General features: G+C 36.3%; 2 protein-coding genes across 2 annotated transcripts; both read right to left on the bottom strand.

The window, feature by feature from the left end:
- Positions 1-419: 419 nt before the first annotated feature.
- Positions 420-1,974, bottom strand: LOC106303969 (PXMP2/4 family protein 4-like). Its single transcript, XM_013740330.1, has 5 exons — positions 1,551-1,974; positions 1,231-1,405; positions 942-995; positions 678-802; positions 420-594 (listed from the first exon to the last, which is right to left on the bottom strand). Exons 1-5 carry the CDS (start codon positions 1,839-1,841, stop codon positions 496-498), a joined length of 744 nt encoding a protein of 247 aa, XP_013595784.1. The 5' UTR covers positions 1,842-1,974; the 3' UTR covers positions 420-495.
- A 3,655-nt stretch (positions 1,975-5,629) lies between these two features.
- LOC106306445 (pentatricopeptide repeat-containing protein At5g02860) lies at positions 5,630-8,506 on the bottom strand. The gene has a single exon (XM_013743068.1). The coding sequence runs from the start codon at positions 8,440-8,442 to the stop codon at positions 6,004-6,006; it is 2,439 nt and encodes an 812-aa protein (XP_013598522.1). The 5' UTR covers positions 8,443-8,506; the 3' UTR covers positions 5,630-6,003.
- Between the last annotated feature and the right edge of the window lie 7,329 nt (positions 8,507-15,835).

Below are 15,835 nucleotides of genomic sequence, written 5' to 3'. Positions count from 1 at the left end.
ACATCAAGACCTACATCTTTCTCCTGCTTTGCTGCTGTAAGTTTCTCACTTTCTTTCTTTCTTCCTATAAAACTTTGTTTGTACATACTCGAAGTGTGTGTCAGGTGATTTATCGATGTGTTGAAGATGGACTAATTAGACCGGTATACATTCTTGATTTTGATCTCTTCAGAGAATAGCTTAACCCAACATCAAGGATACAAAGTCTAGACATTTTCCAAACATTCAGAGACTGTTTGCTTACCGCATCAAATTGATCGTGAAAACAAAAGTGGTTTAGACCGCATACGGCATAGTGAGCTAATCCCTCTCGTATGCAACTACCACTCAAACCTTGAGTGATACCGTGTCAAACCATCAAAGATGATAGTGACATCACGCAAATGAATAGTGATTGCGGAAACAAAATTCATCACATCTGTGTTCTTTGAAAATCTTATATTAACCAACCTAAATCTACATAGAGTGGCAATGCGCAAGATAGCTTAGAAGGTATTATGGTGTTTCAGCTGAAATCACTGCTGGTTTTTCGCGGTTTGCCATGTACGTCATGTAGATTGTCCAGAGATATGAAAACGAGTTGCTTACAAGAGGCTGCAAGAAATAAAAAAAAAGTAAGACCAACTCAGGAAGCGGTAATGTGAAACGATTTTTCTTATGAGTCAAATGATAGTTACCTGTAAGTGAACGGGGAAGAACCTGAATGTTATAAAATCACAAATAGGCCAATACATGACACCGTTAAACATTGCAGGGATTACGTCCCTTTTCAATCTTGCAACTATATCTGAACCACTTTCCCCTGAACAAACAACGAAACACAGAATAGCTTAGAAACATGGTTTCGTGTAATCAAACCTTTGTATTTGTGAGACAATAGGCAAGTTAAACCAATATAACATCTATAAATGAACCTGAGATGTATAATATAAGAAACTTACCCTGTAGGGTAGCGTTTAAGGAGAAGAAAACAACGGTCATGATAGGCCCGTAGACAGAGCCGGCCCTGGGCCCAAGCTAAAGAAGCATGGGCTTCCGGCCGCCAAATAATATTAATATAACCGGCCACAAATTCCAATAAGTTTGTCTTTAGTGTAGTGGTTCAATAGCCCCAGTTCGTTAACTCCGAACCAGAGTTCAAATCCCCCTACCTACATTATTTTATTTTCAGCCACTTTTTCTTTTTGGGCTTCTAGCCTTAAAAATTCTAGGCCCGGCTCTGCCCGTAGATGGTTTGTCCCATGGCCATTTTCTTGAACGTGGTGATCAAATCTTGTTTTGGAAAGAGTCTTGACATGAAGTTGAACCAATAATGAAGTGTTGGACCCAAGACCAATAGACCATACCCTCCCATCCTTGCTGTTCTCAACATGTCATAAGACTCCGAAGATTTTTTCGAAATTATCTGTTGAAAAGAAAGTCAGTTCTCAAAGAACGATATGAAACATCATAAGCTAATTAAATTACCACTTCAAGAAGTTAAAATTACTCAAACAAGAAACAGACACAAACATATGTAAGGAGCTAAAAACAAGATTTAAAGAAAGTACCTGAGAAGACAAATCGGCGGCAATGTAAATAATGGAAGAAGTGACACTTTTGGTGATGACAGGTCGTGATTTCACCATACCAAGATACCATCCTACGAATCCCACCTTCGCAGATGAGCAGAGACCGGAAGGAGAAGACGGAAGTGAGATTCCGGTTTCCTTTGCTCTACCGAGAAGCTGAGGTGCGCGGAAATCAGGCCTGGATTGCAGTTGCTTAATTTCCGCTGCCGCGTTCCGCCGTATCAGCCGTGCGGTGTCGGCGGCGACATTTCTGAATAATGCACCGCTCATTCTGATTTGTTTTGTTTTGTGTTTGTTTGCTTCTCCTCCGAGGTTCTAAATATTATTCAGGAAAGTGTCTCTACCTTTTGGAAATTGTAAGCAAAAAATAAGGAATTTCCTTTTCTCCACCCTCCAATTTTGGGTGTTAGGGAGTTGATTTAGGGTGTTCATAAAAAAAGGTGTTGATTTCGGAATTCACATCTATTTTATAATAATTCATATATATGGTCTGTGATGAAGGATTAAGAAAACAGATCACGAATTTGTTCACAATTATGAGTAAAAAGTTTACTTTTGGGTGAATACCCATATTCGGAACTACGGTAACTTCGAACCTAGCGAGTTAACAAAAATTTGGAAATTAAACGGGCTATACACGGAGAGTAATTTTAATTATTTTTTAAGTTTTAAATACATATATCTATATATACAGGAACTTAGGTGAACAAACAAGTAAAAGAAATGTTGCCTGGTGGTAAATATGCTATCTTCAGTTTGTCTACACTCGGGTTCGTTTTTTGGTTCTTTTTTTTGTTTTTTTTTTCTTTTTTTTCTTTTTTTTGTGTGTTTCTTAAATGAATGGCATAACTGTTTATGTTATCTTCTTTCTTTCATTTTTTTAGGTTTACTGCAAAACATTTTCCGCTGTCAACACAAATTTGTTAAAATCCACAATTTCTACGAGTTTTTCTTGTTGTTTATGCATCAAACTCATAGATTTATCTTCCAGCATGTGATTTAAACACTTAAAACTTAAAAAAAAATGAAATTTTTGATTAATCCGATTTTTTGGCCGAAGATGGTGAAATCGCCACGGTCGACCTCCGTCGAGCGCTCCAGCGCCGCGTAATCGGGTTCCACGGGGGCATTTTAGAACAGGAGTTAATACCCAGTAAAAATTTGTTGTTTTGTATTTTGTTTATTGAAAGGAGAAAAAAGCAATCAAAAAATAGTAGTAATTGCTGGAAAAAAAATTTGATGTTTGTTTCTCTGTCAGCAAAACTATAAATCTAAACCCTAAACCATAATCCTAAGCCTTAAACCATAAATCTAAAGTTTAGAATTTTGATGACGGTGTTAACAACATTGAAATTTTTTTTTTCGCAATTAGTATATATTATTTTAGATTTTTTTTTCTTAAACAAAATATGACATGACAAATTTTTATTGGATATTATTTTGGTGGTGAACCCCCAAAAACTCACGAGTAAATATATATTAATATAATAATCTTCTTTTGTTGAAATGTAAATATCATTAAAAATGAGCATTGAAGTGTACAAAATACTGAAAATAAACGGTACTACCTTCAAACTTGATTATATAGCAAAACAGTTAAGAAAACATGTAATCAAAACTAAAGTCATTCTAACTTGAAGTGAATAAAACAATAAAAACGATATACTCTTGAATAATTGAATGAAAGATCGAACCGAGATATACAAAAATATAGAGATCCAAAGACTAGAGATCGAGAAACACATTGCTAGCAAGAAGTTGTTTCATCTGGCTGTATGAACAATTACCTTCCTCCGAGAAACAGAAAAAAGCCCGCTCGAAGACCGATCTCATGTCCGAGCTGGGCAAGAACTGAATCCAAATTACGACAAAGACATGACAGCACTAATCACAGGTACTAAATACTGCTCAACTAACCCAACCGCACTCGTCCTCTAGTATAATACTAATTAAGCCACATAAAATAAATATTATACAACTAAAATTTTTCTTAACACTTAAAAACATTTGATTAATTTATAAAATTCGTTTAATGAGTTTAAAATAAAATTCGCGCTATTGCATATATGAAGATCTAGTCTATTAATTAAATTAGAGTATCATTGTTGTTGGTAATTAATTTCCCCAATATACAATTACTTTATTATTTAATTGATAAATAAGAATCACAAGGGGTCTGGTAGAACTGGTAAAAATGTTGAACATAGTTTGATGCGAATACAAAGATAACAAAGCACGTTCATTCACAACACCAGCAACTGCCACTTCAAACTTTATGCTTGCAAAATATATGTTTGGTAGATGGATCATGGACTTCTTTTTCACAGTTTAGTAGATATGGTTGGGTTTAGAAAGATGAATTATGAAAGAATCAATTAGGACTGTGAAACAAAAGAAGACACTTGTCGCTTTTGCATACAAAACTGAAAGCTCATATTTGGGCTATGACGAGCAATTTTTATATTCAACATCTCAGCAGTCTGGGAGAGATGGGAAATATCTTATTTTGATGCCCAACTTCTCAACTGAAGTAACGAAGATACAATTTCTACAAAATTTTTAAGAAATCAAGATTTTTTACATCTGAAAGACACAAAACCTGACAGCAAATTCATTTGCTAAGATTACATGTGTTTTTCATAGAGATTTATGTTTTGTTGATTGTCCTATTCTAATATAGATTTTCAAACCAATTTAAGATTCGTGTCTTGCGCGGAATGAGCATTATATATATATATATATATATATATATATAAAATATTTTATGTATTATATGTTTTAAATATTATGAAATAAAATATATATTGAATAGTCAAAAGTCAGTAACAATTACATATATAATTAAATTGGTGCGAAAATATAAATCAATTTTATTAAGCCAAACAATATTTTTTTTCTATTTGATAGAATATTTAATTATATTTAAATGATATTAACATGCGTAGTATATTTTTAATATTAATGTCTATTAAATGATGTTTTTACTCATATGGTTTTTTGATCATTGTATCATTTATAGCAAATACTTTAAATTACTGATAACAAAATTTTCATTGTGAGATTAATAGTTCTGGTAATTTATAATTTTTTTAAAAATTAAGTTGTCAATGTTTGTTCAATGCTTTATCAAAAAAAAATGTTTAAAGTAAATTTCAAAATTAAAATATTTATGTATTTTACATGGTATATAGTTTAATTTAAAAGGATATATATATATAAATATATATATATATATATACTTAATATATCTTTTAAACTTAATAATTAATTAATTAGATTTTTTACTTATATGATTCTGTAATAATTTATATTTTATCATAACAAAAATTTTAAACCATGTATCACAAAATTTGAATGTGAGACTTTTAACAGTTTTAGTAATTTATAGTCGTTTTTAAAAATTTAAATTATAACATATACAGAAAAAATTTATATTTTATTATATGGTTAATGTGGGTTTTTAATTTACTTTAATAATTTAAAATTAAACAAATGATAGAAGATATACTAATTTTTATCAAATATTTATTATTCAAAATCATTAATTATCATATATACTTTAGCCACATTAAAGAATTTCGTAACTTTGCTTAAGAAAATAATATAGAACATTAATAATGAATTATGGTTAGTTTAATAAAAAACTTATTATATAATTAGATGGACCATAGCCTATTTTTCTAATGATTCTAAGAATCATCCTAGTCATGGCACATGGCTAAAAAAAAGTTGTAATGTTTTTCAATTAATATATAGAGGATGTACAAATATATTTAATATTTTATTAATAAAAACATATATTTTTATTGAAAATTTAATATTAATATAATCTGATTTTGTAATGTTTTCCAATTAATATATAGAGGATGTACAAATATATTTAATATTTTATTAATAAAAACATATATTTTTATTGAAAATTTAATATTAATATAATCTGATTTTGGGAAATTCACTTAACACAATTAATGCACATATTTTTGAATATTATTATCTATAAACTGAATATGATAGTGTAGATGACATGGGAATAATGAAAAACAATGTGCAAGTTTTAATCAGAAATATAATATTGCATGACATATATAAGCTAAAAGAGACGTCTCAAAACATACAACTAATTCGTATAAACTAATCACTATGCTTCTTAGCCTGACACAAAAGACAGCATCTCTCCTTTCCGATCTAGAAACGATCTCAGTCAAACAAGTTCCATATTTTCATCACAGAAAGGGGAAAAATGGAACCGGAGCTTGAGCAGAAGTGATCCAGTGAACATCAGTCCCATACATAAACTAACCAAAAACCACCAAACGGTTTCATACTTCAGTTTCATCTGTACAATTGAGACGATGATGAAGGGTCAGCTGCAGATTGTATAGCTTACTGCGATAAGCAGATATGCCCAATAGTCCTGACTCTAGAATTCCAACTATCTTATTGGCCATTTCTTCACTATGCGTTCCAGCAACCTTTGTTCCTCATCTTTAGGAGCATGAGGATCAAGATTCTTCAGATCTTCAGCAAACAGCTTTGCCTCAACTTTCCTGTTTAACTTACAGTAACCATCGACAATGGAGTTGTAAGTGTTCTGGTTTGGTCTACACCCATTCTTGATCATGTACCTAACGACGCCAATGGCTTCCTCAAACATTGAGTCAGCCGCATAAGAACCGATAAATGTATTGTAAGTGATCACATCAGGAACAATCCCTGAATCTCTCATCTCTGCGAAGATTCTAGAAGCATCTCTCATCCGAGTATTCCTACAATATGCGTAGATGACTGTGTTGTACGATATGATATCTGGTTTGATCGCTTTAGCTTGTATTTCCCTCAAGATCTCCTCTGATTTCCCAAATTCTGCAGACCTGCTATGCATATACATGAGGCTATTGTACGTCGCCATGCTTGGTGTGAAACCCATCTCTTTCATGTAATCTAACACTTCGTTGGCCTTCGCCACCATCTGCCTTCTTCCGTATATGGACACCATGGAGTTCAATGTGGTTATGTCTGGTGAAAACCCTCTTTCTTTAAGCTCGGAGAACGCACGTTCTGCTTCCGGTAAGAGATCACACTTACTACAAACCAAGACTAGTGTCTTCAAAAGCACAGCTCGAGGCTCGATAACTCCAGAATACACTTCTTCTGCTAAGAAATGCATCCGACCTATTTCCTTGCCGTTTGCATACGCATGAAGTAGCGAGCAGTAAGTTAACTCATTCGGCTTGCACCGACCATCCTCCATCTCTGCAAGAACTTTCTCAGATTGTTCCCACATTCCTCCACGTGCCAAAGCAGCCAACACAGTGTTATAAGTGGAGAGGTCAGGAGTGACCCCAGCTTCAAGCATTCGCCTGTAAACAGTCATAGCTTGTTCAAACGAGCCACATCGGCTATAAGCACTGATTAGCGTATTGAAAGTCTCTCTCTCAGGTACGAAACCTGCTCTCTTCATCTCTTTGAACACACCCGAAACTTCAGAATCCATCCCGTTTTGGCCAAAGACTGCTAACAGTGTATTCCAAGTGACAATGTCCGGAGAAAGACCACACACGTTGATCTCATCAAATATCTTCATCATCTCCGCAAACCTCCCCCTGTTACCATACATCTTTATGAACGCATTAAAAGTACAAATATTCGGTTTGCACCCAGCGGTTCTCATCTCTTCGAAAACACTCATAGCAGATTCAACCTTCCCAGCTCTCTCGAATCCGGACAAAAGCGTGGTGTAAGTGAAAACATCAGGCTTCATTCCCTTTCCCACCATCTGATTCTTAAGCTCCATAGCTTCATCCAACATTCCATCACGCGCATACGCAGATATCAACGAGTTATAAGTCACAATGCTCGGTGTAAACCCACTAAGCTCCATCTCATTCAAAACCTTCATAGCTTCTTTAGGCCGATGAGACTTGCCATAAACATCCAACAGGGCGTTGTAAGTAACCTTATCATGACTAAACCCTGCCATCTTCATCTCTTGGAAAACCCGAGCAGCTTCTTCATGCAAAGATCCTCGTTTACAGCAAGTTATAAGCGTGTTGTATGTATACGCATCAGGAGCAATCCCATAACTCTTCATCTTCTCCACAAGAGACATAATCTTACTCCAGGGAGTGCCCATTTTCCCAAACACGTTCAGAACAACATTGTAAGTAATCAAAGTCGGTTTACAACCTTCTTCTTCCATCTTCTTGAACACCATTACAGCATCTCTATACCTTCCGCTATTTGCAAACGCAGATATCAACGAAGTGTACGAGTAAACATCAAGCGAGAACCCGTTTTCTATCAGCCCATTGAATAAGTTCGCAGCGGAAGAGACTCTTCCTTCTTTACCCAACATCGAGATAACAACAGCAACAACAGAGTTATCTAATTGATAATCCTTTTGCTTCATAAACCAATCAAACACGCTAAGAGCTAAATCGAATCTCTTATGGAAGCCTAATCCTTTGAGAAGAGCGAGTAACTCCGAGGAAGACGACTCGGATAACTGAGAGAGAAGAGGGTCTAATTGGCCGGAATCGAAAGTGGGTTCGATTAAGGAACGGAGAATCTGCTGACCATGAGGAGATAAGCCATGGTAAGACCAAGGCTTTCCGAGGTTAGGGTCTCGTGACTTGCCGATTCGAGTTCGGTTACGGGTTTTGGGAGTTTGTGGGGTTATGGGTCTTCTCGAATTAGGGTTTTGGTGGAGGAAGACGTCGTGAAGGAGAGGCTCTACCGGAGAAGGAGGAGGTTGTGATGGAAGTTGTGAGGTGAGAAAGGGCGTTCTGGAGAGTTGGTGGTGGTCGTGAAACAAGGGCTTTGAGGAAGGTGTGCTTGGGAGAAGAAGAGGGAGAGCTAGCTTGTCCGCCATTGGAGAGAAACGAGGAGGAGAAGTGAATGGATATATCTTTTTTTTTGTTATTAGTTAATTTCGTCATTCTTTATTTTAAATTAGAGTGACCAAAATATCCTAAATGTTAAAGATGGTCAAAGTGGTGTATATGCGAGGGAAAAACGGCCATAACTTACTCAGAGATCCAGAACTGGACAAAGACTCATCATATTCGTGGATTATTCGTTATCTCTATAAAGTCAGGAATGATAATCTTGTAATATCCCGAGTTGTGATATATGGAAAGCGTGACACTCCGTCCCGTAGACCTAGTCTCACAGCCCTGTAGGACACTGACCCTAACCTCTCAAATGTGAATCCTCACTAACTTCTCCATGTAAATTATTAATGCTTGGCATTCCTTAAACCGAAGACCTCACCCTTTAACAACACTCCCCCAGGACGAGTTGTCACCAATTGATACTTGTAACTCCCCGACCTCCCACAGCGAATGGGCCACCCACGTCCGCTCTCTCGGTCTGTGGGCCCCATCCCGCTCCAACGGTCGCTGCGTAAATTTCCAATGCTCGAAATCATTGTTTAATAACCCTGCAATCACCACCCGACCTTTCTCCGTGCTTTGGCCTCACTCACACGGTATCGCAAATCACTTCTCGATAGGTCACCTATCTTTTCACTACTCCAGCCCAAGCACGCTTAACTCTAGAGTTCTAAACGAATGTGTGACAGAAAAAGTAAGTCAACTTTGTTGACATAGATAACCAAATCAATTCTCTTAAGCTTTTCCATATATCACAAGTCAGGATGTTACAGAAAGATTAAGAGAAGTGATTTAGCTACCTATGTCACCAAAGTTGACTTACCTTTTCTGTCACACATCCGTTTAGAACTCAAGAGTTAAGCGTGCTTGGGATGGAGTAGTGGAAGGATGAGTGTCTTATAGTGTACCGGTTGGGAGAGAGGCTAGCCAGTGAGCTGCTTTCCCATCGAGAAAAAATGGGAACATGGTGCATTTGACGTATTCTGGTGGCACTCCATTCGCGCGATAGAAGTTGCAAACTCTCTCAAAGTTCTCGATGTGATCCAACGGAATTTCAGCTGCTAGGCCGTTGAACATCTTTTTCTGCACCAAGGCGATCAAAGCAGGCTTGATCTCATAATCTTGTCGAGTGCAGTGGGTGGGTTGATGGCGGAGGGAGTGGTTGGGAAGTTCCGCGGGAGGTTACGCTCTCCGATTGGAGAGCCTTGTTTCTCAACTTGCTGTGCAGCAAGTTCAGCCGCTGCTTGGCGAGCAGCTTCCTCTGTGTCGATGGTCTGTTGCATCTGCTGCATTTGTTGTTGCATGAGCACCAGCAGTGAGATCATCCTGGCCTCCGTGATCATCCATTCTGATGTTAGTAGGCCGCGGTTGTTGACGGTTCTGTCTTTCTAATCTTGCGAACTCTTCGTTGCTTAGCGTGAATAATGGTCCTTGTGCGTTGCTCAGAGTATGTCTACTGGTCATGCACATGGATCATTCGCTGCAACAAAGAGAGGAAAGCAAGTTAGATGTCTTAGACTAAATATAGAACTGAAAAATAAAGGTAAATATATGGTCCCCGTCGCAACGGCGCCAAAACTTGATACACTAAAACTGAACATTTCCTACTCTCAAGTTAACAGTGGTAATTGTAGTATTTAAGATTCAATCCAGAGGACCAGTCTACACTTTATTCTTATGAGTTTTCAACTTAGCTAAAACTAAAAGTGGGGTTTGAATTAGGTGATAACGTGCAAGTAAAGTAATGATTGCAAAGAGTAAATTCAATATTAAAGAGAAGCCAATCTAGGGTTTCTCATCGGGTGTTGAAGCTAAACCAAACATTTATTCAAGCGCAATATAACACAATCTAGGACACGGATCACTCATGTAGAACAGCCCGCTGTTGTGGTGCTGCTCCCTTTGTGGTTCGATTTTGACACCTAAACTCTCGTTTGGATCAAGGATCGACTACAAGCAATAGAGATCAAGTCCGATAGGTTCACCGGGCACTCTAGTATCTACTTTCGCTGACTAGACATACACGGCTCATTCACTCAATATCAAGCAATCGACTACACAGTTAATGAGCAGATTCAACCTAGGATCTAGCAGTAAGTGATCAGGTTATAACTAGCATTAAGAACAGAGATGAACAAAGACACAATATAGTCACTTATTTATGTTTAGCTTTTGCGATCAACACCCTAGAACCCTAGACAAGCTAGCCGAATGCTCAGCCATATAATAAGATGAACCATACATAATAACTGAATAATACTGCATATAAATCCAAAGAGAAATCAATAGGGTTCAGGATAATCTTCTCGGTGAAGAAGATGAGCTGTCTCCCTTACAATAGCAAAATCCAATAATTCGGTCTCCGTGTCTTGCAAAACTATCGTACGTGAAAATAAAGATATGGATGGCTTTTTATATTGAGGCGCCATCGCCAGGCTGTTCCTAGTGGGATCAACCGCCAGACTGCTCCGCATGATTGTTCCGCAGGGAAAGACTCCAATTATTGCTCCTTTCTTCACGCTTCTTCCTTCAACTCTTTAGTCTACTCCAGACCTGAAATAACTCTAAAAGAACTGGACTAACTCGATAAAACATTGAAAACAAGTTAGAAAGCATTTACACAATAGTGTCAACAACACCATATATCAGAGTTCAGTCAGCATCCTATAGCAGAAGTTATGCATGTTTTACTGAAGAGTGGTTAGTCTGCCTCGCGAGAGGAAGCTGTCGAGGAGATAAAGGATTGTTGATCGACGGTGTACCCTTGCCATCGATCGACGGTGATGCCAGAACTTGGGCCAGGCATATTTCAAGACCGACTGAAGCCCATAAGCCACACAAAGTTACCAAAATACCCATAGAAAACCAAAAATCCTATTTATGTATTTCTAAGCTATTGTTGACGGCTACACGCTATCTTAGTTTTCTATTCATTGTTTTCTCTTAGTGAGGAGAGAAGAAAAGAACTCTTCAGAGTCCTCCTGGAACTCCTTCAGAGTCTTCTTGGAACTCCATTGGTTTTGGTTTTTATATCTATTGCAATTTTATATCTATTCATATATGATTTCTGTGACAAACTTCATGTTTGAATAGATCCACCTGTTAGGTTTAGGGTTCAAATAGGTTATGAAGGATTATAACCAACTATAGATTGTTAAGTGGTTTTTATATCTATTGCAAGAACTTACCCTAGGAGTGATAGACACACTACAAAAAAAAAAAATTGTGTTATTGTGACGAACACTTGAGACGAAAAATATACGTCACATATTTGTTACATTTTATATACAGTTTATGTGACTAAAATTGTGTGTCACATCACAATATTGTGACTAAATAAGCCGTGGCAAAAATCAGTCCCAATTTAAGACAAAATTGTGACAAAATAGAAATTGTAATGGATGTGACTATTCCGTGACCAACTTTTGGTACATGTTAGTTACGAACATGTGACAAGACTTCCGGTATCAATTTATGACAAAAAAATAACTAGTTATCTGTCACTAATTAAGACCAGTATCGATCACATATATATATATATATATATATATATATATATATTCGTAAATAATAACATGATTATATAAGCAAAAAAACATGATTGTCTAACAAATTCATAACAATAGGTGAATGCTTTATATAAAAATGTAACGTTATCAAGACGTATACTTTAATATATCATAAAATGCCATTAGATTTTTGCATCTAATCTCCATTACGAAAATTGTGAGTTAATGGATGCTCTAGTTGTCAATGACTTAAGGTAACAATATCATATACGAACTAACCGTTGATGTATACGAAAAAGTTATAATCTTTGTTTGTTCTTCATATACGATTTTACTGTTGTTATATCATTCGTCTGATTTTGTTTTTTCATAAATAAACTTGCACGTTTTCTAGTTTTGCTTGTTTAGTCTTTTGATCAAATGGTTTTGGAATCTAAGTCCTTATATTTCAATATGTCATCTGATCGTGTGTTGTGGTTTAGTACAAAGTATTATGTCCAATAATTAAAGTTGAGTTGTGTATCAATCTAATCTAATATCACATAAAATAAAATAGAACAAAAATATAAGTTTATCAAATACAATACTTAGGGTTTAGGGATTATGATTTAAGATTTAAGGTTTATGATTTAGGATCTAGCCACTTCAAAAAAAATATGGAGTATCAAATTTAGCGGTCAAAGAGAAAGAGAGAAAAATCAAAACATAAAAAATTAGTATCAAAATTTTAATTAGAGAATCATTTAAAATACGGAAGTTTACTCAAATATACAATATTTTAGGACAATTGACTAGAATTGTACAAATCTTTTTTTTATTACTGGCATTTTTAAAATACCAAGCGTGCCCTTTTTTTACGTTATCAGAAAAATCGTATTTACAAGAATGCTATTACTTTTCGCTGTCACGTAAGCAAAACCTGTTGCTACGTAGGAATTCGGTTCCGTGTTTTCATTAAGTCAGCCGTAAATCACTTCATACGTCGTTACGGCTGATTTATTTCACGCGTCGGCTGAATTAATAAAGACTGCTGACTTAAGATGAAAAAGCTAATTTAAGAACATAAGTCAGCCGACCGGTACGGCTGATTTACAGAAATGTGGCTGATTTATAGGATAACAGATGACTTACATACACAAGTTACGGCTAACTTATACATCGGCGGTTTGCTTGATGGAATATTGGGCTGAGTCGTAGTTAAGACACAACTGAGTTATTTTTCCACAGCTGAGTTAATGAATATCGACTGGCTGAGTTATTTGATTTACGGCTGACTAATTGGATGTTGTTATGGCTGAGTTTACATTTAATCAGCCGTAATAGGATGGATTAACATTAAACTCAGCTTGTTTACGGCTGACTTATTAGCAAAAGATTAATTACTAGAATATCATTTGTTTGGCGGCTGATTTATGTGACGATACAGCTGATTTATGGTTTTTCATTCTAATTACGGCTGATTTCGGATCAAAAGATTAATTACTGAAATAGTATCCACGGTTCAGCTGACTTACATTGTACACGAGGGCTGATTTACGTAGGCTGGGTTATATATTCGTTTGTCGGCTGATTAACTGATTTTCCATGTCATCCGCCATGTCATCAACTCGGATTTGTCATGTCACTGCTAACGAACTACTTTACAACTATGTTTGTGTGTGTTCATCTTTTTCTTCATCTTCTTTATCTATCAATCTATCTTCTTCATCAAAACGCTATGTTTCGTTTAAAGAGAAAACATCGACATGTTAGCTCACAGAAGTTAAAATCGCGAGGCTCATTCCAAAAACCCTCAAATTTGAAAATTAGGGTTCTTCAGAAGAGAGGATTAATCGTAAGTCTCTTTCGTCAAATCCGAGATCATATACTGTTTTTTTACTTGAGCATTTTGTGTGTTTCGTCTTGGTATAGTTTCAATCATTTTTGTGTGTTGTGAAGTAGAATTCGATGGATCTAGGGCGTGGAATCCCAAGGAGGTGCGACTGTGGAGCTGCTACTGTTGTGTTAACGTCACATACAACAAGGAATCCGGGAAGAAGGTTTTATCGTTGTGGAGCAATTTTGGGAAAACCATGTTTTCAAATGGCTTGATGAAACACATGATGAAGAGTTTGTAGTTGTGGCAAACAAACTGGCGACGATGGAGCAAGATTTGGCCGACATAAAAGCAGACTTAGCTGATATGAAGAACGACATAAGTGAGATTGTAGCACTTATCGAGTGTCTTAGGGTGAAGTGTTAAATGTATTAGTTGTTGTTGGGAGAAATAAAAATGTAGTCTTTTAATTATCATTTAATTATGTTGGAGTTATCGTTTAATTTACAGCTGAGTTATCGTTAATTTACGGTTGAATTATCATTTAATTATGTTGGAGTTATCGTTTAATTTACAGCTGAGTTATCGTTAATTTACGGTTGAATTATCATTTAATTATGTTGGAGTTATCGTTTAATTTACAGCTGAGTTATCGTTAATTTACGGTTGAATTATCATTTAATTATGTTGGAGTTATCGTTTAATTTACAGCTGAGTTATCGTTAATTTACGGTTGAATTATCATTTAATTATGTTGGAGTTATCCGTCTGAGTTATATTCTGAGTTAAATAATAAAGTATTACCGTCTCGATCTCTATGAAGGCATCAATGTTATACTAACCAACATGGCTGAGTTATATCAACCATCATTGCTAATTTATATTAACGTTACATTAATGGATTATTTCCCGATTCTTGAATTGCCTGAAGAGATTCAGGCGTTAGGGGTTGAATGGGTGGCCAGTAACTCCTTCCAAGATCTCTATGGCCTCAGAGCATCGTGCAAGTTGATCAAGGCGTTAGCAGATCGGCGTAGTGTATGCCATTTTTACGATGTATTATCCGTTCCCTGTGGACTCAATATGCATGCCGAGTTGTTGAAAACTTGCTACGCGGAGAGAAATCCAAGCACACTTTATATGAAGGGTGTACAGTTTTTCTTCACATTTAAACTTCAGGAAGAAGGACTTGCTTTCATGAAGCTTGCAGCGGGTGAAGGATATGAGCGTGCTGTGTATACATACGCAATGACTAGAAATTCTTTTTGGGGGTGATGAGGAGTATTTTGCTCGTTTTACAAGGGAATCAGTCGATAGGATCGGGAAACTAGTTCGATCTCTAAAATGGGCATGGGGTTCTCTTCACGGTGATGAGTTTCGGGCAAAGAGGGACGAGTTCATTTCAAACATTGTTCCTTCGTTCTATAGTTGCCAATGTGTTCCTGTTTTGGAGCGAGATTGGGTCTTGTGGTTCATTGAAAACAGTAAGGGTGACAAAATGTGTAACAGCTGTTCTGGATCAAAGAGGTGGGGCTCTTCTTCCGTGAGTTTAAACCGATGAGCGTGATTAGGGACACAAGGGCGTGGTGAAGATGTATTGTATAGAATCTTATCTTTTTTTTAATGTACTTTGCTAAGACATTATTACGACTGGGTTATGTTTTACTTTATGGCTGAGTTGTCTTTTAATTGCGGCTGATTTTTGTTTATGGCTGGGTTCTCTACAATTACGGCTGAGTTTTAAATTCATAATGACTAAGTTATCGTTAATTGGCAGTGTTATTTAAATACGACATGACTGAGTTATTTAAATGCGAGACGGATGAGTTATTGTTACTTTAAGGCTGAGATAATACTAACTTTTTGGCTGAGTTTTGTAAAAAAAATCCAAGATACGAGCAAGGAATCCGCCATGTCATCAACTCGGATTTGCCATGTCATCACTAACGAACGAAATTTACAACTTGGTTTATGAGACTGTTCATGTTCTTCTGCATGTTATTTATCTATCGTTTTCATCTTTCTCAGTTGGTTATGGATCCGGTA

The sequence above is a fragment of the Brassica oleracea genome, chromosome C7 (genome assembly GCF_000695525.1).
Source record: "Brassica oleracea var. oleracea cultivar TO1000 chromosome C7, BOL, whole genome shotgun sequence".
In the NCBI taxonomy this organism is placed as follows: domain Eukaryota; kingdom Viridiplantae; phylum Streptophyta; class Magnoliopsida; order Brassicales; family Brassicaceae; genus Brassica; species Brassica oleracea.
This window is presented reverse-complemented; position numbering and strand designations above follow the sequence as displayed.